The 21,238-nt window shown below is 37.2% G+C and overlaps 3 protein-coding genes across 3 annotated transcripts; 2 read left to right on the top strand and 1 right to left on the bottom strand.

The window, feature by feature from the left end:
* Positions 1–13,401: 13,401 nt before the first annotated feature.
* LOC118646866 lies at positions 13,402–15,000 on the bottom strand. The gene has a single exon (XM_036290708.1). It carries the CDS (start codon positions 14,998–15,000, stop codon positions 13,402–13,404), a length of 1,599 nt encoding a protein of 532 aa, XP_036146601.1.
* A 1,213-nt stretch (positions 15,001–16,213) lies between these two features.
* LOC118646865 lies at positions 16,214–17,812 on the top strand. Its single transcript, XM_036290706.1, has one exon. It carries the CDS (start codon positions 16,214–16,216, stop codon positions 17,810–17,812), a length of 1,599 nt encoding a protein of 532 aa, XP_036146599.1.
* Positions 17,813–17,940: 128 nt separating this feature from the next.
* Positions 17,941–19,711, top strand: LOC118646156. Its single transcript, XM_036288510.1, has 2 exons — positions 17,941–19,099; positions 19,173–19,711. The coding sequence occupies exons 1-2, from the start codon at positions 19,046–19,048 to the stop codon at positions 19,521–19,523; spliced, it is 405 nt and encodes a 134-aa protein (XP_036144403.1). The 5' UTR covers positions 17,941–19,045; the 3' UTR covers positions 19,524–19,711.
* The last annotated feature ends 1,527 nt before the right edge of the window (positions 19,712–21,238 follow it).

Below are 21,238 nucleotides of genomic sequence, written 5' to 3'. Positions count from 1 at the left end.
ATTTTTTTTTTAATTTTATTAATGTAGTTAGATAGAGATATTGTTACCATAAAACTTATGTATAAAACATTTTTTGAAATCTCCAATACTTTTTGAGATATATCGGAAAAAGCAAAAATCTGCTCTACACTATGCACTGAAAAAAGCATGAGAGAATGCGATAGCACCGCGACGGAGAGCGTTAAAAAATATTTTTTAAAAAATTTTTATTAAGGTTTATTTATGATATTGAATATAATATAAGATACTAAAAATGTAATAAAAAAATATTAAAAAATTAATAAGTAATGCATTATTTTTTAATTTGCATTTTCATTACCCTGATTCAAAAGTATATTGTTGTTCAATGTATAATGCCACACTAAAATATGTTAATTTTGTATCTAGACATGGATATATCTCTATAACATCCACATACATGGATTTATCAATATAAGAAAAGATTTTGGATGCGATACTTTTGCAAGATCGACAGAGAGCGAAATAATGACTTAATTGACAAATCATATAGCCGATTTAGATTGGCAGATTTCGTCGATCTGCGTCGACTCTTTGGCATGTCACCGCTAATGGATCCGGACCAAGAAGTCTGGATATAAATATTTTATATTATATTATATTATTATATTACTATATTATATTAATATTATTTACTCTTTCTCTCTCACTCACATCAGCATGCATTCACGTGCGACATTATTATATTATATTATTACATATTATTATATTATACAAAATATTATTATTTTATAATACTTTATTTTATTATATTTTTAGTATCTTATATTATATTCAATATCATAAATAAACCTTAATAAAAAATTTCTTTAAAATATTTTATAACGCTCTCCGTCGCGGTGCTATCGCATTCTCTCATGCTTTTTTCAGTGCATAGTGTAGAGCAGATTTTTGCTTTTTCCGATATATCTCGAAAAGTATTGGAGATATCAAAAAATGTTTTATACAAAAGTTTTATGGTAACAATATCTCTATCTAACTACATTAATAAAATTTTGAAAAAAAAATTTTTTTTTAATTTAAAAACAATTGTTTAAAAAAAATTTTTTTTTAATTTAATTACTGTAGTTAGATAGAAGTACTTTTATTGTAAAACTTTTGTATAAAACATTTTTTAATATTTTGTTTAGTTTACGAGATATATCGAGAAAACGAAAAATGTCTCAATCTTTGAAGGGTGATTTCACCCCTTTAAACCGTTTATGGGCAGCTACGATAAATTTCTAAATTCATATATTTACCCCCTCTACATTTATGCCAAGTTTCATTAAAATCAGAATTTTCGAGTTCGCGAGGTTCCCTTGTGAGTGAAACTGACACAGTAACAAACGGACACAGACCAAACGGACACAGTAATAAACGGACACAGTAACAAATGGACACAGAACAAATGCGCACAGAGCGAAACGGACACAGAGCGAAACGGACACAGTGCGAAACGGACCAAATGCACGCGGACCAAATGTGCACACTGCACGTGCGCACGGACCAAATGCAATCCATGTACATTGCAAGCGGAGTAAAGTCCACATAGGTTAGCGACTTGGACGGGGTGGGTGCGGAAGGGGGGCCGAAGGCCCCCCCTGCACCCCCCGTGTGTGTGTGTGTGTGTGTGTGTGTGTGTGTGTGCGTGCAAAGCATTCACTGCATCACATGGGTTTGCGAATTTCCGTGTATGCATTTGGTCCGTGCCCATGTGCAATGTGCGCATTTGGTCTGTGTCCGTTTGTTACTGTGTCCGTTTCGCACTGTGTCCGTTTGTTACTGTGTCCGTTTCGCACTGTGTCCGTTTATTACTGTGTCCGTTTGGTCTGTGTCCGTTTCACTCAGCTTGCTGTGTCCGTTTATTACTGTGCGCATCTGGGACTCATTCTTCACAAAAGTTTCTGCTATTGTTTCCAAAGTCTGGTGAGGTAAAGGTATGCTCATGCTATACTTAGTCAATTGATCTTGCAACGTTAAAATGTATTCATTGCCTCTCTCAGTTTTAGATAAAGGCCCGACAATGTCCATTGCCACTTTATCAAAGGAAGATCCAGGTGTGTCGGTTATAACCATAGGTTGTTTAGTTTTTACACAAACTAATTTTTTCAACTGACATTGCAGACATTGCTGTATATATTGTTGAATTTCTGCCTTCAAGTTTTCCAAATAATATTTATGTTTAATCCTATGGTATGTTTTTGTAACGCTTCAGTGTCCTCCCGTAGGCGAACAATGCATTTCACCGATTATTATGGATCGGAGATCTTCAGGCGGATATTTTATAAGTCCGTTACATATAATTATTTTAGTGGTAGAATCAACAAATGCCAATTGTAATACGGATTTAATATCATGCCACGGTACGTTATTAACAAAATCTGTTTTTGCAATACTAAGTGTTTCTAAATTTAAATCGTTAACAATCTTTTGCAAATCTTTTATTACTGTTGTAATTCGATTTAAAGTCATTGTTGGACCTTCTTCCGGCTTGTGATCTGTAACTAGAGTGAATTTCCTACCGTATAAATACGGTCGAAAATGTTTGACACAATATTATTGCTAAAACTTCTTTTTCATATGTATCGTATTTTACTTCGTTGTCGGTTAAGATTCGTGACGCGTAGGCTTTCGATCGGTCTTGGTTTATTTCCCCTTGAGAAAGGATACCTCCTACCTATGCCAGATGCATCGGTAGTTAAAATGAAAGGTTTGGAAAAGTCAGGATATTGCAATACTGGCGTTTCGCATAATTTCCTTTTTAATGTTTCAAATGATTCCTTTTGAGCAGTCGTTCATTCAAAACGAGTGTCATTTTTTAACAATCTTGTTAATGGTGTGGTTAATTTGGAAAAATTAGGTATAAATCGCCTGTAATATCCTGCTAATCCCAGAAATTGTTTAATATTTTTCAGGGTTTTCGGTCTCGGGAATAGTCTAACGGCTTCTAATTTTTTCGGATCCGGTTTCACTTCGTCTTTACTAATTACGTACTCGAGATATGTAACTTCGCTTTTCAAAAATTCACATTTATCTGGTTGCAATTTTAAGTTAACATCACGGAGACGATCTATTAATAATTTATATTTTCTTTCGTATTCTTTCAATGAAGTAGCATATATGACAATGTCGTCCATATAAACGAATAGTTCCCTGCCTTGCAATCCAGATAATACTACGTCCATTAATCGCTGGAACGTAGCGGGGGCATTTTTCAATCCAAATGGTATTCGATCAAACTTGTAATGTCCAAATGGCGTTGTGAACGCTGTTTTATGGTTGTCTGCGGGATCCATCTTTATCTGGTGGAATCCTGAAGCCAAGTCGCATACTGAAAAATATCGTGCTCCGCCTAATTCATCAAGGATATCGACAATATTAGATAACGGATAAGCTTCGCCGATTGTCTTTTCATTCAGAGTTCGAAAATCTAAAACCATTCTCCATCGTTTGTTTCCTTTTGAGTCCTCTTTTTTCGGCACATTCCAGACAGGCGTATTTACGGACACTGTAAAGGTTTCACAATGCCTCCTTCTAACAATTCTTCTATCTGCCTGTTGATTTCTTCCTTGTGAATTTATGGAAATCTATATTGCCGTGTGTTAATAGGTCGATCATCTGTCTTAGGTATTTGATGTTGCAGCACATTAGTTGCGGTTAGTATCTCTCCAGGAATATGAAATCTATCTTGGCTATCTGTTATAAGATTTATTATATTCATCTTTTCCTGTACCTTTAAATGTTCTAAACGCAACAGCTCGGTAATTTCCGTTAATCTGTCTTTTTCCAATTCTTCCGTTATTTCCGTTATAGTAAGACATTCACGGGGCATTGATCTCGCAATTCAAACCTTTTAATAATGTTTTGTGATTGATCTCGTATTGATATAATATTCTCAGCAGATGGTTCGTATGAATTTTGAAAATCTTCCATACTGGGATTATAATCTATAAATTCTTCAATTGTAATATGAGAATTTCTATTACGAATAAAATTTCTCTCGATAGTTACTTCGGCTTTCGTTTTATTTTTCCTCGAAAAGAATAAGAATTTTCTCTTGGTTTCATTAAATGAGAACAATTAGATTGTGATATTAATGCATTTGTATTTCTTCTACTGGGAATTAGGAAAGTTTGATAACTTTTCTTTTCTATTATATTATTATTATTAGGGGGGACTTAATTTTCCTCCCCTTTTACAATTTCAAAATTATTTATAAATTCAACAGGGGTTTGGTAACTTCCCCCTCCAAGGATTTCTGAATTGTTAATTAAAACAGGAGAGGTTTGGTAACTTCCCCCTCCAAAATTTTCTAGATCACTGGACAGTCCGGAGAACGTTTGGAAATTTCCCCCCTCAAGGATTTTTGGATCTCTGATTAATTCAAGAGAGGTTTGGTAATTTCCCTCTTCAAGAATTCTTGGATCCTTGGACAATCCAGGAGAGGTTCGAAAATTTTCATTTCCCAGGACTTTTGGATCACTACTTATTTCAGCAAGGGTTTGGTAACTTTCCCCTCCAACTCGGGAATCTAGGACCTTGGGAGAGGCATAGGAGCCTGATTTTTGTCCCAGAATATATTTTTCTTTCAAATTTTTATTTTCTCTTATTTCTTTATCTTCCCTGTTTAATTTATACTTATTTTGTTCTTCATTTACATTCCCTTGTTCTTTTGTTGTGTTCTCATTGTTCTTCTGATTATATTCATCCTCGTTATTATCATTAATTTGTTTTTCATACTCCGTCATCACTGAGAGTTCATCATTATCAATTTTATTATTTTTTGAGCTGGTTTGTGCCTTTAAAATTTCTTCTGAGCTGTCGTGCGTCTCGGTGTTGTTTTCATCGTCGAGAAACATATCGTTTATAGATTTTAGGCGTAAAGTAGGTACCTGGACTTCTGTTTCTTCGTCCAACGTACTTATGATTCTTATATGCGCTTTTCCCGAAATGACTTCCGCTATAGTTTTTAGCGCATAAATTCCATGTGCTATTTTTGTCCTAGGTATATATCCGATTCTTATTTCAGGATTTTCTACCCTAATATAAAAGGATGATTCTGTTCGCGGAGCTGCTATGATTGTTTCGGGCGATGAAAAAGGTATTTTCGCTCAGGATATGTCTAAATATCCGCCTGCGTAATCTATTTTCGAGGAAGTTTGATTCGAAGAAGTCGTTACCTAGTATGCCAGATTTAAAAATAGGGAAGTCGTCTGCCACTATGAAAAGTTCTATCCTTTCCGAAAAATGGCAAGGTAACTTCTCCCAGAGTATAAACAGGATATTCATTTATACCATTTAATTTTAAGATTGTATTATAGTTGACGCTTTTATCCACAGGTACAAAATTTTCTTTAATTATGTTCGGCCCAGACCCAGTATCTAACATAAAAGTTACTCGGGGAGCAGTGGGGGTAAAGCCTGCTTGAACGGTGGGCACACGAATGTTTTTACTAAGGTTTACCGTTACAAACTGAGCTCCTAATGTGTTTTCACCTACTGCCCTCTTTGTAGCGTTTTCGGGTGTGACTTCCGTTCGGACCCCTGCTGTACACTCGCTTTCGAGGGGCCTTCGGCGTTTCCCTAATTGTTAGCCCTTCGACGATTATTGCTTGCGATCCGTAGCTCACAGTTTTCTAAGAGATGCCCTTGATCTTTACAGTATCGGCAAAACAAAGATTCTTTAGGCGTTGTATTGTGCCCCAATTTAGACCGGCAATCTTTCGCGATATGACCGAAATTATTACATGTATGACAGACGATCCTCGTTTTATTTTCAGAACTTCGTTGTTCGTTTTGTTTTGTCCAGCAATTGTTGGCAGAATGCCCGGATTTATTGCACCACTGGCAAGTAATAAGATTTAGATTGGCTATTAGAATTATTAGTTCGACAAGATCTAGTGTCATGGCCAACCTTTGAACACAATTAACAAGTAACACCATTTCCTTGAATTGTTTTAACAGATTGTCGAACTTGAGAGTCGCGTAATCAACATTTATCGGCGCTATGCCCGCGTTTTTTACAAATCTGACAAATTAAAATTTCGGTCCCTAATGTTTTAATAAAGTTTTCTGTTTTATTCTGTCCTTCACGCAAATCTGACATAGTGCGGAGCTCTCTTTCTATTCGGAGCGCATCTTCCGTAGTTTCCGTAATGCTTAAATTTCTCGCAATTTTCTGTTTGATCTCCGGTTTTAGGCCCCTAATGATGCATTTGCACATGTCTTTTTTTAAAGATGCTTTCATATCGGATTGCCCGTTTCCCGATGCCTTGAGTGTTTCCAGTATTTTGTTTTCCGAGAAATTTCACTCGATTCCTGTATGTTACCATATCTTCGTCGAATTTTTGGTAAATACTTCCTAATTCTCCTTGTAACTGATAAACATTTTTAGAGAGGCCATAAACTCGTTTTAAATATGATGTTAATTGAGCTACGGTATCGAAATTTTGGTCTTGAATTGTACGGCGAGCTTCACCTGTTATTTTAATTCGGATTATTCTGGCAATTTGAGGTTCGGCCTCACTAGGCAACTTTGACTTCCCCATCTCAACTCTCTCGATAAAATATGATAACGGGGTGTTTTGCCATCAAAAAAATGGGACGGCCTCGACCGCGTATTTCAAAGTCGCAAATAGATTGGAGTTCGCCATAATTTTATCTAAATTATATATTAGTTTCAGATACTTGTTCGACCGTTTGGTGTTCGAAATCGTCGGAATCGGAATCAGGCGGCTTAACGAGAGTTTCAGATTGATCGCTTGTCTCGAGTTCGTGTGGAGAGAAATTAATTTGTCTGGGTGTGGGTTGAGAGGATCCAGAGGGGGTGGACGTATATAATTTTGGTTGTATAAATTTACGTTTAGGTTTATCTTGATTTTCTAGAGCAGTTTCATATAACTCATTGACTTCAGCCTTATCGGAAGTAGATCTCGTACTCATTTCTTCTCAAAGAATGCACCTTTTAAATTTCGGACGAGCCCGCAAAAATTTATGCGTCTGTTACGTCTAGCCTTGTGGGATTTAACTCTTTTATTTAGAGGGAAGGATATTTCAGGAAGAATGGGTAAGACAGGGAAGGACGTAACGAGACTTACCATTTTCGAAGGCACGCGAGAGAGAGAGGGTAGGTACCTCGGATCGACCGCACTGTTTGTGACTCAAAAATGTAGGTCAACGTGCCAATAGGGCCCGCTATAACCCGTTTCAAGTCGTACGTCCGTCGATCCAAGTTTCGAGTCAACGAATTGAATCGCTTTAACTCGGGATCGGACCTGGTGCTATCCTTGTTCAGAATGAGGAGAGGTCGTTGAAATTAAATGCACAAATGAATTACTTAAATCTAACAAACATTTATTCTAACATTATATTTACAAAGCTGAAGTCGTTATAATTTAAAACAATTTTTATGTATCTTTGACATGGGTTTGGTTTGAATAACAATAGGCCTTTTAAAAATAAGTGTATACATGTGTGTATATATATATATTTTTTTTATAATAAAGTTACGGTTTGATTAATTAAAAATTATTACAAAAGTGATTCGGAGAGAAAAGGAAAAGATGATTTTTGTCATGTTTTTAAATTCTATCACGGTTCGTTATACAAGCTCCTCCATAATAACGGTGGATGGAGGAAAGAAATTATAAAAAAATCTTTGGGAACGGCAAAAGAATCATAATAATGAGGGGTGAAAACAAGGATTGAATCTATTGGAGAAAGTGCAGGTAGGATATCTAGTAGAATTTCTGGATCTATTGCATCCGGGTTAATTGCAAAATCGCGGTAATGTTGAAGTAAGAGGTCTGTTTTTAGCGGAAACTGTTCTAGTATTTCAATCAATGAACTCTGAGTACTCTATCTAATTCATCTATTATTTCTAGTGATGGTGCAGGAGAAGGTAGAGATGAGTAGTGTTTAAAAGAGAGTTCTGAGCCGGGTACTCCGAAGGGGGAGCGGGTGTGCGGGGGGAACTTATAGGCGCGGGATATGATATCACGCGGGCGGGGGAAAGCGCATGGCGATAAATTCGGGGAGATGGGGGTGGGGTGGGGGATCCTTTTACGACGTTTAGACACTTATGAGGTGTTATAAACAAGGGCGGCATGCGCTCGTCAGAGGATATCGATAGTTGCGTTCATCCCGCTCTCTCGCTCCCACCCACGCGTTCTATTCCTCGCGGTCCATCCCGCGCTCTCGCTTGCTCTCCATATTTTTTATTTGGAAAAAAGATATATGAAATTTAAAAGTGGAATATACGTTTACTAAATTTTTTAAGTAAACGCTTCATTTCTCTCGGTCTAGCGCCGGTATCTCGGCTGCTTTTACATAAACAGATGTCGAACCACAATGCTTGGAAGTTACCGAATGTGTTTCGTGTAAAAAATGTATGCACCATTGTTATCGTCAGACCTAGCTCGAAACTGTTTCCATGTGTTACTATTGAAATGATTTTTGACAACATATCGTTCCAAACTATTATACAATACTTGGAAAGCATCTATGCGCAGAACGTACGCACCATTGTTATTGTTAGACCTGACTCGAAATTGCTTTCACATGTTACTACTGGTCTACTTCACAATAATCACTACTGGATCGGCCACGTATCAGGTCAAAGGATTTTTCATTGTTATAAAAAAGGTTTTGTGTTTTTTACGAAAAACTCTACGTTTCCCAGCTCTTGGTCTGTCGATTTTTTCAGTAGCTTGCCAAGATGTTCAGCCAAGATGTCCTAAACATCTCATATCCTGCGGAAGGCGTAAGTGCAAGTTTTTTATGTGCGATAAAGTGAATTCGATAAAAATTAAATATTAAATATTTTTATATTTCTTTTCCAGTGCGTTTATGTGGGCGAGGTGCCGGTGCACCGCGTCGATTTGCACAACCAAATACGTGTGGAAATTCCGCATCCAGGTCCTCCAATGGACATCCCTCTAGGGGGAATAACATCGGTGCGCGGGCCTGTAGACTAACAGGTAATTTAATAATAGTGGCTGCTAATTAATAATACTTATAAATACTTCTAATTTTTACAAATTTTTAAAATAATTTATAATTTTTTCTAACGCGGGGTCTGGCCATGGGATATCCGCATACGCGGATTTCTAAATATTAGTCAAATGGTAATAAAGCGGGCGGAGCGTAAAGCCAATCGTTACCACAACGACGGCTTGGTTGATCAGACCATTGCCGCATACGGGACCGCCGATGTTCTCGGTTTAAGGCGGCTGTTCGACATGCCGCCTTTAATCGGCGATGATTACGAGGACTATTGGTCTTAAGGAAAAATATTCATATTAAAACTTTTTTTTTTTTATGTAATAAAAGAAAAATTTATATATTTTTGTAAAAAATTATTTTTTAATTAATTTATACCAGTAGGTATAAGAGGCCGGTATCGCTCCATAGGGCAACGGGGTGCGGGGCGCGGGGGATATTTGTAGGCGCGGGGGATGACGTCACGCGGAAGCGGGGGAAGAACCGGACCGCATAAGGGTCCGTTTAGGGTGGGAGGGGGAAGAGACCGCAATAAAACCCTGCCCTAGATACTTGTCAGCAAGGTGTCTCATTAGGAAACGACCTTAGATCAGTATCGATAATCTTTATTAGAAAAACGATTTTTCGGGCTGCCGTTTATCTAATATTGTTTCCCTCGTCGGTGCCGATTTTTTCACAATAAGCACCTTTTTCTCCTTTGGGGAAGGAGCTGCAATAAAACCTGCTCTAGATACTTGGCACTCATTAGAAAACAACCGTATAAATGTCAATGTGATATTTTTATTAGGAAACCGATTTTTGCTGCTGTTACTTTCCTAATATTTTTTTGCCAAAGAAAGAAACTTTAATGTCTCGTCGGCGCTAAATTTTTATTGTGGCATCATTTCCTTCTATTGTCATGACCCTTGGATACTTCTGTCTGCGGGAAGGTACATAGTGGTGTAGGAGATGATTATGATGTCACATAGAGAGTAGGGATGCATTTTCCCGTATTTTTGGAGACCGCAGTAAGTTTCGTTTTGTCGAATCTCTTCAGTATAGTTTCAAGATGCAACCGGTAACAATTGAATATCCAACTCAAGGTGTAAGTATAAGTGTTAGTGCAAGTGTATGTGCAGTGCAATGTGTAAACAAGTAAATAATAATATTTTTTTTTAATACGTGTACGTAGACGGGACGCCGCAGCAGCGGATCTTACTCTACAATAGACTAGATGTAGAGATACCTAGTAGCAGCAGCACTGTTACAACCATTCCCCTAGGAGGAGGCGGATTGATTTCCATTCGCGAGCCTATAGGGCAACAAGTAAGTTTTAATATATATATTTAAAAAGTATATGTAATTAAATATAAAACAATTTTTAAAAAATATAATTTTTTAGCGTACAATTTATCCTGAAGATATCCGTATACGCGGATACATTAATGTAAAAGAAAAATTCTGGAAAAGATATTTTCGAAATAACAACAGACAATGGAACGATGATTTTCTTGACCACTCGTATGGACAGTTTGGAATGGCGGACGTGTTTGACTTGCGGCGTCTATTTGACATGATACCGCTCATGGATCCAGACCAAGAGTTCTGGATTTAATTATTAAAATATTTGTTATATTTTTATAAATATGTATTAATGTACTAATATGTACTAATATATAGAACAATAATAAATGTATTTTTGTTCTTATATATTTTTTTATTTTCCTTTCACACTTTCCCATCCCTCACAATACTATCCTTGCATGCGCACAGTCAGGCCTGCTCGTTTCAGGATGGGGGTATAGGCATACGTAGAAAAGAAAAAACGGAGACGTTGAAAAGGGACGGACGATATAATAGGTATTTTCTTCTCTCCCACACACAGGTGTGCCTTACCCCCCACTCTTGAAATTTGGGACAATCCTCGGTCTAGAACTAGATATACTATGTCTATGCGCCCAATACTATCCTCCCACCCGTCGCGGTACCTACCTATCCTCTCGTTCTTTCTCTTTCATGCACTCCCTTCTCTCACTCTTTCGTGCGCTCTCCTTCTCTCGCTTTTTCAAAATCGTATGTTCTCGCTCCCACCCATCACGATGTTATTCTCGCTCTAACTCCCACCCATCTCAGTTATCCTATTCTCTCACTCCCACTATCATGGTACTATTTTCGCTCTAACTCCCACCCGTCTGGGATACTATTCTCTCGCTCCCACCTATCGCGGTAATATCCTATTTACCTATATATGTAATGGTTATATTATCCCTTATTTTAAAATAACGCGTTATATAAGTAAATAAATATTTGTGATTTATTTTTTATAATATTTATATTTTATTTGTATTTTATAATTACAATTACAAATAATTACATAATAAAATATATAAAAATATTTGTGTTTATGTTATATTTACATAATTGAAATTTATTAAAAGCAATAAGTTTATAACACATAAGTTTTTACTGGTTAAAAAATATTTATCACTATTAAATAATAAAATTAAATTAAATCAATGGCGGGCCCTAGCGTCTGCTTGAAGGTAACCCTCCACGGCAGCGACCCGACGCGTCGCGACGGCTGTTTGAAGGCACCCCTTACGACGACGACGACCCGGCGGATTCTTAAAAGCAGCACTGAACAAACGTGAACGAACGTGAAATGAACTTAAAAACAAACGTGAACGAACATGAACGAACGTGAAACAAACGTCAACAAACGTCAACCAACGTCAACGAACTTGAAACGAACGTGAACAAACGTGAACGAACGTGAAATGAACTTAAAACAAACGTGAACAAACATGAACGAACGTGAAACAAACGTCAACCAATGTCAACGAACTTGAAACGAACGTAAACAAACGTGTACGAACGTGAAATGAACTTAAAACAAACGTGAACGAACATGAACGAACGTGAAACAAACGTCAACAAACGTCAACCAACGTCAACGAACTTGAAACGAACGTGAACAAACGTGAACGAACGTGAAACAAACGTCAACAAACGTTAACAAACGTCGACGAACGTCAATAATGTTTAAAAACGAAATAATTTGTAATGTAATTTTATCGTGCGCGTCATTTAATCGAAAGTTGTGTGCGAAACATGAGAGCATCGAAATCAGATCGATACGTTAATTCCGAGAGACGACAACTCGTCGAGGAACTGCACGCTCCGGCTAGAAAAACTTTTCCACGAAGACGCGTCATAGTTCGGGGATACGATGACCTGTGGCAGGCAGATATCGTCGAGATGCATCCATACTCGCGTTTCAACAAAGGCTACCATTACATACTCACTGTCATCGATGTATTGAGCAAGTATGCGTGGGCTTTACCACTCAAGACCAAGGGCGGAAACGAGACGGCTAATGCTATCACCAAGATAATTCGAGAGAGCGGCAGAAATCCGAAAAACTTGCAAACCGATATGGGGAAGGAGTTTTATAACGCCGAAGTGCAGAAACTCTTGAAGAAACATGACATTAATCATTACTCTACGTACTCCGTAATGAAGGCGTCGGTCGTCGAGCGGTTCAATCGCACATTGAAAAACGACATGTGGAAGATGTTTACGCTCAACGGTAATTACAAGTGGTTCGACCTGTTACCACGTCTCGTGTCGAATTACAACGCTCGGAAGCACCGAACAATCGGCATGCGACCCGTTGACGTAACCCCCGCTGTGACTGAAAGACTTTTGGCTACGGTATACGGCGCGATAAAGATCGCAGGTCCGGGGGAAATTTAGAGTGGACGATTCGGTACGCGTAAGCAAGTACAAGACAATCTTTGAAAAGGGTTACACACCGAATTGGACAACTGAGGTGTTTAAGATCGTTAAAGTGCAGCGTACCAATCCCGTAACTTATTTACTCGAGGATTATCGCGGAACAACTATCGCTGGAGCGTTCTACAAACACGAATTGCATCGCGCGTCTCATCCTGACGTGTATCTTGTGGAGAAAGTATTGCGCAGAAAGGGAGACAAGGTCTATGTAAAGTGGCTGGGATTTGATGGATCACACAATTCTTGGATAAACAAAAACAATGTAATTTGATGCGTTCAAAAAACATTTTTATTGTAAACGTATAAAAATACAATGTATACAATATATAAATAAATTGTATGACATACATGAAGCATCTTTATTATCCTTCCATTACATCATTATTTATAATACATTCTTTAAATATTAATTCGCACAGGTTTTTAATATAAAAATATAGCACGCATGAAATATAAAATGTAAATTATGTGTAAAATATATATAACATAAAGCGTAAAATGTCAAATTTAAAATACATAAAATGTAATCTATAAAATACGTGAAACGCAAAATGTACAATTAAAAAAATATATGTAATGTGAAATACATGATATAACAAGTATAAAACGTATAAAAGAAAAACGTATTTATAATGGTATCTGATAATGTCCCCACGGTAATGTATCGGTCGAATCCGGTACAAGATACCGTTTATCGTCGTAAGGACTCAGGGTAATTTTTGTTTCCGACACCGTATATACTTGATGTAGTTTAGATCTTATACACGACTGGCGACGTGTCAACTCGATCTCTTCGTTGAGACAGCGCGTATAATCATTGAAGGATATAGTTCGTGTCACAACATTGCTTTTTACACCTTTAGCCTTTTTTGTGTCCTTTTTTCCATTTACCTTTAACGCATACATTTTTGCCCTAAGTCCCACGAATTCGGTCATAATGGCGCCATTATTTTCATCCTTCATCAGGCCCGGCACTTTTTTGTTACTGAGAGGGATACCATACGCATTGTCGATCGGATACTCGCTCGTGTCAAATCTATGTATGTCACGCCTCATGTTTTCATATATGTTTTCACATTGAATGTAATAAATGAGGCTGTCTGTGTCAGTGTACATAACTCTAGATTTGTCACGATACAAAGGCATCATGTACTCGTAGTGAAATTCATATAAACATGTTTTAGAAATATCGAGTATGCACATGCCCACGTAAATAGGTTTATAGAATTTCACTTCGAGATTACGCAATTCAATAGCAATAAGATTTTCCGCAAAAATACTACGACTATGAAAATTTGGTTTAGCGATCATTGCCTCCGCACCATATCTACCCTTCCACTTTGTTAGCAATTTTACATTGACGCGATTGCGCACATTCTCCATGGTTTTGCCAAATACTGCATTATTCATTAGTTTATATAAATTTTTTTCAAAATTATTTTTTGCATGGGTTCGGAACTGTGTGTTCAGTTCTATGTATTTGCAGAGCCATGGAGATTGCTCGAATTGTAATATGCGGTGTATCTGCGTTACGCGAAGACCGTGGCGCATGCACTGCTGCAAGTTACGATAATGGATGACGTAACGCTTTTTATTGTAAAGCGTCGCGAGAAGTTTCTCCTGTCGCATACCGGGCGGCTTATCGCGCGTGGTGCAGAAGGGTAGATCGGTGTGCGCGTCGTGAAGATGTTGTGGATACTCAAGGTCGACCTCGAGGATATAGCCTGTTGGTGAATCGAGCGCGATTGATAATACATCAAAATTGGACACGTCGTTGACCCATCGAAAATCTCCATACGGCAGCGGTTGACACATTGCCCATCCGTATAAATTGTTCACATCAAAGTATATTAGATACGATGACGGTTTCAATGGATCATACGACTGCATGTACTTGTTGTTAGCCTGTGCGTATCTACCAGAACATTGACTAAGGCCACCGCGTATACCGCGTTCGATAAACATGACCATATCAATGTCTGTAAGCAATTCAAAAGTAATTTTCGTGTACTTTAACATAGCATCCCACGTGTATCCGGGGAGAGTGTAATAATGCGCGGGATCGAGTCCATAACTTTCCATACATTTATCACGAAAATTTTCAAAAATGTCGGCTAACAACAAAACATCAATTTTGAGATACATGTCGCTATATTCACCTAGCGTTTGAATGGAGAACCGTTGCCATACGTTAATAGCATGAGAGTAATCGTTCTCAGATATCATGTTACCGGTTAGAGAACTATAAAATGATTCGCGTGACGGTAAACACGTTTCCTCCAACTTTTCAACACAGTCAACGTATTCGTATGGGAATACTCCCTTCCGTGTTAATAAATTAAATTTTTCAGCTGATATGTCTTTAAATTCAGATTGTAAAATTTGAAGTCTGTCCTTATTTAAAAACGATGCTAATTTATCCAGACTCGTATTAAGAAATTTATATGAATCAATAAAACGTAATTTTATGCATTTTCTCCAACCATTTTTGTGTTCTTCTGTACTTTTAACATATTTAGTAAACGAAATGTATTTTTCTTTTGTGATGGGAAGCAAGTCTATTTCCCCTTTAAACGCTGCGGCTATATCTTTAATAATAAAATGCGCATCGTAGCCGGATAAATTATGAAATATTATTGGAATGTAAAACGAATTTTTGTAATTTAGATTACAATTTGAATGCGCGGGACCTCGATATCTACCGGTTATGTGACAATGATCGCGTACTCGTCTATCGTCTGGCGCAAACGGTTCTTCGCAAATGTAACAATGTGTCGCGTTACGGTATGCATCCCACTCGTCTCGCGTTAAATCTGTCATGGGGACATTAGCAGATAATATGTTATTTACACTATGAGCCAATTCTTTTAGTTGTTCGACGAACCACGCGACACAATGTTACATTTGCGAAGAACCGTTTGCGCCAGACGATAGACGAGTACGCGATCATTGTCACATAACCGGTAGATATCGAGGTCCCGCGCATTCAAATTGTAATCTAAATTACAAAAATTCGTTTTACATTCCAATAATATTTCATAATTTATCCGGCTACGATGCGCATTTTATTATTAAAGATATAGCCGCAGCGTTTAAAGGGGAAATAGACTTGCTTCCTATCACAAAAGAAAAATACATTTCGTTTACTAAATATGTTAAAAGTACAGAAGAACACAAAAATGGTTGGAGAAAATGCATAAAATTACGTTTTATTGATTCATATAAATTTCTTAATACGAGTCTGGATAAATTAGCATCGTTTTTAAATAAGGACAGACTTCAAATTTTACAATCTGAATTTAAAGACATATCAGCTGAAAAATTTAATTTATTAACACGGAAGGGAGTATTCCCATACGAATACGTTGACTGTGTTGAAAAGTTGGAGGAAACGTGTTTACCGTCACGCGAATCATTTTATAGTTCTCTAACCGGTAACATGATATCTGAGAACGATTACTCTCATGCTATTAACGTATGGCAACGGTTCTCCATTCAAACGCTAGGTGAATATAGCGACATGTATCTCAAAATTGATGTTTTGTTGTTAGCCGACATTTTTGAAAATTTTCGTGATAAATGTATGGAAAGTTATGGACTCGATCCCGCGCATTATTACACTCTCCCCGGATACACGTGGGATGCTATGTTAAAGTACACGAAAATTACTTTTGAATTGCTTACAGACATTGATATGGTCATGTTTATCGAACGCGGTATACGCGGTGGCCTTAGTCAATGTTCTGGTAGATACGCACAGGCTAACAACAAGTACATGCAGTCGTATGATCCATTGAAACCGTCATCGTATCTAATATACTTTGATGTGAACAATTTATACGGATGGGCAATGTGTCAACCGCTGCCGTATGGAGATTTTCGATGGGTCAACGACGTGTCCAATTTTGATGTATTATCAATCGCGCTCGATTCACCAACAGGCTATATCCTCGAGGTCGACCTTGAGTATCCACAACATCTTCACGACGCGCACACCGATCTACCCTTCTGCACCACGCGCGATAAGCCGCCCGGTATGCGACAGGAGAAACTTCTCGCGACGCTTTACAATAAAAAGCGTTACGTCATCCATTATCGTAACTTGCAGCAGTGCATGCGCCACGGTCTTCGCGTAACGCAGATACACCGCATATTACAATTCGAGCAATCTCCATGGCTCTGCAAATACATAGAACTGAACACACAGTTCCGAACCCATGCAAAAAATAATTTTGAAAAAAATTTATATAAACTAATGAATAATGCAGTATTTGGCAAAACCATGGAGAATGTGCGCAATCGCGTCAATGTAAAATTGCTAACAAAGTGGAAGGGTAGATATGGTGCGGAGGCAATGATCGCTAAACCAAATTTTCATAGTCGTAGTATTTTTGCGGAAAATCTTATTGCTATTGAATTGCGTAATCTCGAAGTGAAATTCTATAAACCTATTTACGTGGGCATGTGCATACTCGATATTTCTAAAACATGTTTATATGAATTTCACTACGAGTACATGATGCCTTTGTATCGTGACAAATCTAGAGTTATGTACACTGACACAGACAGCCTCATTTATTACATTCAATGTGAAAACATATATGAAAACATGAGGCGTGACATACATAGATTTGACACGAGCGAGTATCCGATCGACAATGCGTATGGTATCCCTCTCAGTAACAAAAAAGTGTCGGGCCTGATGAAGGATGAAAATAATGGCGCCATTATGACCGAATTCGTGGGACTTAGGGCAAAAATGTATGCGTTAAAGGTAAATGGAAAAAAGGACACAAAAAAGGCTAAAGGTGTAAAAAGCAATGTTGTGACACGAACTATATCCTTCAATGATTATACGCGCTGTCTCAACGAAGAGATCGAGTTGACACGTCGCCAGTCGTGTATAAGATCTAAACTACATCAAGTATATACGGTGTCGGAAACAAAAATTACCCTGAGTCCTTACGACGATAAACGGTATCTTGTACCGGATTCGACCGATACATTACCGTGGGGACATTATCAGATACCATTATAAATACGTTTTTCTTTTATACGTTTTATACTTGTTATATCATGTATTTCACATTACATATATTTTTTTAATTGTACATTTTGCGTTTCACGTATTTTATAGATTACATTTTATGTATTTTAAATTTGACATTTTACGCTTTATGTTATATATATTTTACACATAATTTACATTTTATATTTCATGCGTGCTATATTTTTATATTAAAAACCTGTGCGAATTAATATTTAAAGAATGTATTATAAATAATGATGTAATGGAAGGATAATAAAGATGCTTCATGTATGTCATACAATTTATTTATATATTGTATACATTGTATTTTTATACGTTTACAATAAAAATAGTAGAGGTAATAGGCGGGTTCTGAGCCAGACAATGGGGATGACGTCACTAGGGGGAAGGAGAGGGGGAAGGGTTTGTTTTCGAAGATCCTTTGGATCCGCCGCCTCGCAGGTGTCAGATAAGGGAAGGAGTTTCATAATATCTTATATATATATATTTATTTATTTTGTAAATCTAATCTTTTTTTTATTATTGCGAATATTGATATTTCCGGTTCCCAAAAACATTTAATACGTAGTCATTTTATTCGAAGATATGTAAGTACACTGCCGAACAATGATTCGGCCCATTCCCTAGCGAGTTTATCTAGGACTTGTCCTATATAAATTTTGCTAGGATGGAATGGGTTGAATCATTGTCCGGCAGTGTACACAGATTTTCTTCGACTCGAAACTTTATCGTCACGTCGATATTAAATTTTATTGCATTCGGATACTTTTGCCGACGTGCTCGACGGAAAAGCCTACAGTTGCGTTTGATATTACCCCAAAATAAAAATTTTTCGATACAATTGAACACGTTTTCATATGTCGAAGCCCATAGGCTTATTAGTTGTAAACAAGTAGCATGGATATATATATATGGCGAGACTCTTAGAGTAACTCTTAGACCAAAAAGATCAAGCGTTCGAGATCGCAGCTCAATCGTCGAAGTTTTTCTGAAAGTGAAATTTAATTATTAAAATATATTGCAAGATGCGTACTGTACAGATTATATATCCAGTAGAAGGTGTAAGTATAAGTGACAGTGCAAGTTTTATGTGCGGTAAAGTGTATAGATTTAATAATAATTTTTAAAATTTTACAGTTTGTATACGTAGACGAGACACCAATTACAGGTGTCACATTTGCCAATAGTATTACTGTACCACTACTCCCACAACAAAATCAAATGTATATACCATTGAGTAATTTAATTTCGGTGCGCGGTTCCGTAGGACCACAGGTAAGTTGTAGATTATTCAATTTAATGTCATTATATATATATAATTATAATTACAATTATAAATTTTTTACAGCCGTGGTTTCCCTACGCTGATATACACATCCCCGGCTTTATCAATATCGAAAAGAAAATCTGGACGCAATACTTTAGAAAGATCAATCAGGACCATAATGATGATCTAATAAACCATTCTTATGGAGAATTTGGCATGGCCGACGTATTTGATTTACGCAAATTGTTTAATATGGAGCCGCTGGTTGACGAGGATTTGGAAGATTGGAGTCGCGATGAAATTGCACCGATTAATGAGTCTGGAGCCTCTAATCAGCGATTTAGAAATTTAAGAATAGTTTTTTTAAACAACATACATTTATATTTTTATATTTATACTTTTGCATTAACTATTTTTTTATTTTATATGTAATAATTAATTAAGAATATATGTTATTTAAAAAAATAAAAAATAAAAAAATAAAAATTTAGTCAGTCTCTCTTACATTTGTCTACTCATCACCATACTATCCTTTCACTTTTTATCTCGTATTATTATTATTATTATTATTATTATTATTATTATTATTATTATTATTATTATTATTATCATATATATATATATATATATATATATATATATATATATATATCATAGTTGACATGTTTGCTGAAAAACTTAAGAATACGTTTAATACTCACTCTCCAAAAATTTCTTTATTACGATTGAGCATATGTCGAAGCTCAAGCGGTCCACAGACTTCAAAGATCACGTGACTATTTACAAATAGTATGGGTATATATGACGATACCCTTAAAGCATCCCTTTAGAGCTACGGATCATAGGTTCGAGTTATAGTCGGTTTGTCAAAACGTGAAACCTACACAAATTTTCAACGCGGGTTAAACGAATCTGCGTTTTTTTACATATAATGGAAAATTTCGAACAAGTAGAACGCGAACTCTTAGAACAAGTAAATGGAGTTGCTACATTGAGCGAATTTTTTACATGGCTACAACAATGTGAGGAATGCATCGAACAGCTCGGGGAACGCAATCGTACCAAGCGTCTTCGACTAGCTGTTGGACAGAGACAATCTTTGGTAGCGAGAATCGCGCGACTCGAGGGTGAAAAAACGCGACTGCAAAGACGTTTTATACACGTAGGTGGTAATTACGCGAGCACTAGTGACAATAGCGATAACGCGAGACTTGAGTGGCGTGAAATAAATACTGCGTTCAAGAGCCGTATCTTAACCGGTGTAATAATTAATGTGCATCACATCGAACCACGTCAATTTTTAGAAGAAGCTAAAAACATTGTGCTCGAGCGAGTGCGGGACGCTCTAGAAAGACACAACAGTCTAAAAGTGAACACCGCGTTTAACGGTGAGTTTGTAACAGGTGAAAAACATGCTAATAAAAGCATTACCACGAAAAACAGCGCTCTCTTTAAAACATCGGACTTGGATGAGTGGTATGAGCGGTACATTATCGAGGTTACGTTAGCGAAGCTCGAAGAATTTGAAGAAGGCGATAGTGGATGGGCGCTGTCGCGTATACAAAATTTAACCGTAAACGTGAACAAGTACAATCCTATGCATGCGGGGCATCACGTGACATTACCGCGGCAGATAGCAACAAAACGTGCGGTTGTTAGCGTGAAATCAACAGACTATGCATGCTTCGCGTGGTCGGTGATAGCTGCTCTGTATCCCGCAGAAAAGCATAGTGAAAGAATGACATCGTATCCGCATTATACAAAGATTCTGAATTTCGACGACATTGAGTTTCCAATCGCTCTGAAGGACATTGAAAAATTTGAGAGACTCAACGACATTTCAGTCAACGTCTACGGGATCGAAAAGGATAAAATTCTTCCGCTGCAGCTCTCCAAAGACAAGAAAGAGAAGCACGCCAATCTTCTGTACGTGCAAGATTCGGGCGAAGACAGCATGGGCCACTTTGCATGCATCAGGAATCTGTCCCGCCTAGTGAGCTCGCAAGTGAGCAAACACAATGGAAAAGTATACATTTGTGATCGGTAAGTATACAAGTAATGAAACTCGGATTCTTTTATCTTATAAGTAATAGTAAAAATGAAAAAATCTATTTATTTTGCAGGTGCCTACATTACTTCAATTCCAA

Source organism: Monomorium pharaonis, chromosome 1 (assembly GCF_013373865.1).
Source record: "Monomorium pharaonis isolate MP-MQ-018 chromosome 1, ASM1337386v2, whole genome shotgun sequence".
NCBI lineage: Eukaryota > Metazoa > Arthropoda > Insecta > Hymenoptera > Formicidae > Monomorium > Monomorium pharaonis.
Note: the sequence above shows the minus strand (reverse complement) of the source record. Positions and strands in the feature narration are given on the sequence as shown.

What these genes read in the sequence shown, in the direction of transcription:
- LOC118646865 (XM_036290706.1), top strand. Translation starts at nt 16,214, where the DNA reads ATGATATCTGAGAACGATTACTCTCATGCTATTAACGTATGGCAACGG.
- LOC118646866 (XM_036290708.1), bottom strand. Translation starts at nt 15,000, where the DNA reads ATGATATCTGAGAACGATTACTCTCATGCTATTAACGTATGGCAACGG.
- LOC118646156 (XM_036288510.1), top strand. Translation starts at nt 19,046, where the DNA reads ATGTATATACCATTGAGTAATTTAATTTCGGTGCGCGGTTCCGTAGGA. An exon ending in GCGGTTCCGTAGGACCACAG is followed by an intron (nt 19,100 to 19,172) that starts GTAAGTTGTAGA and finishes AATTTTTTACAG; the next exon opens with CCGTGGTTTCCCTACGCTGA.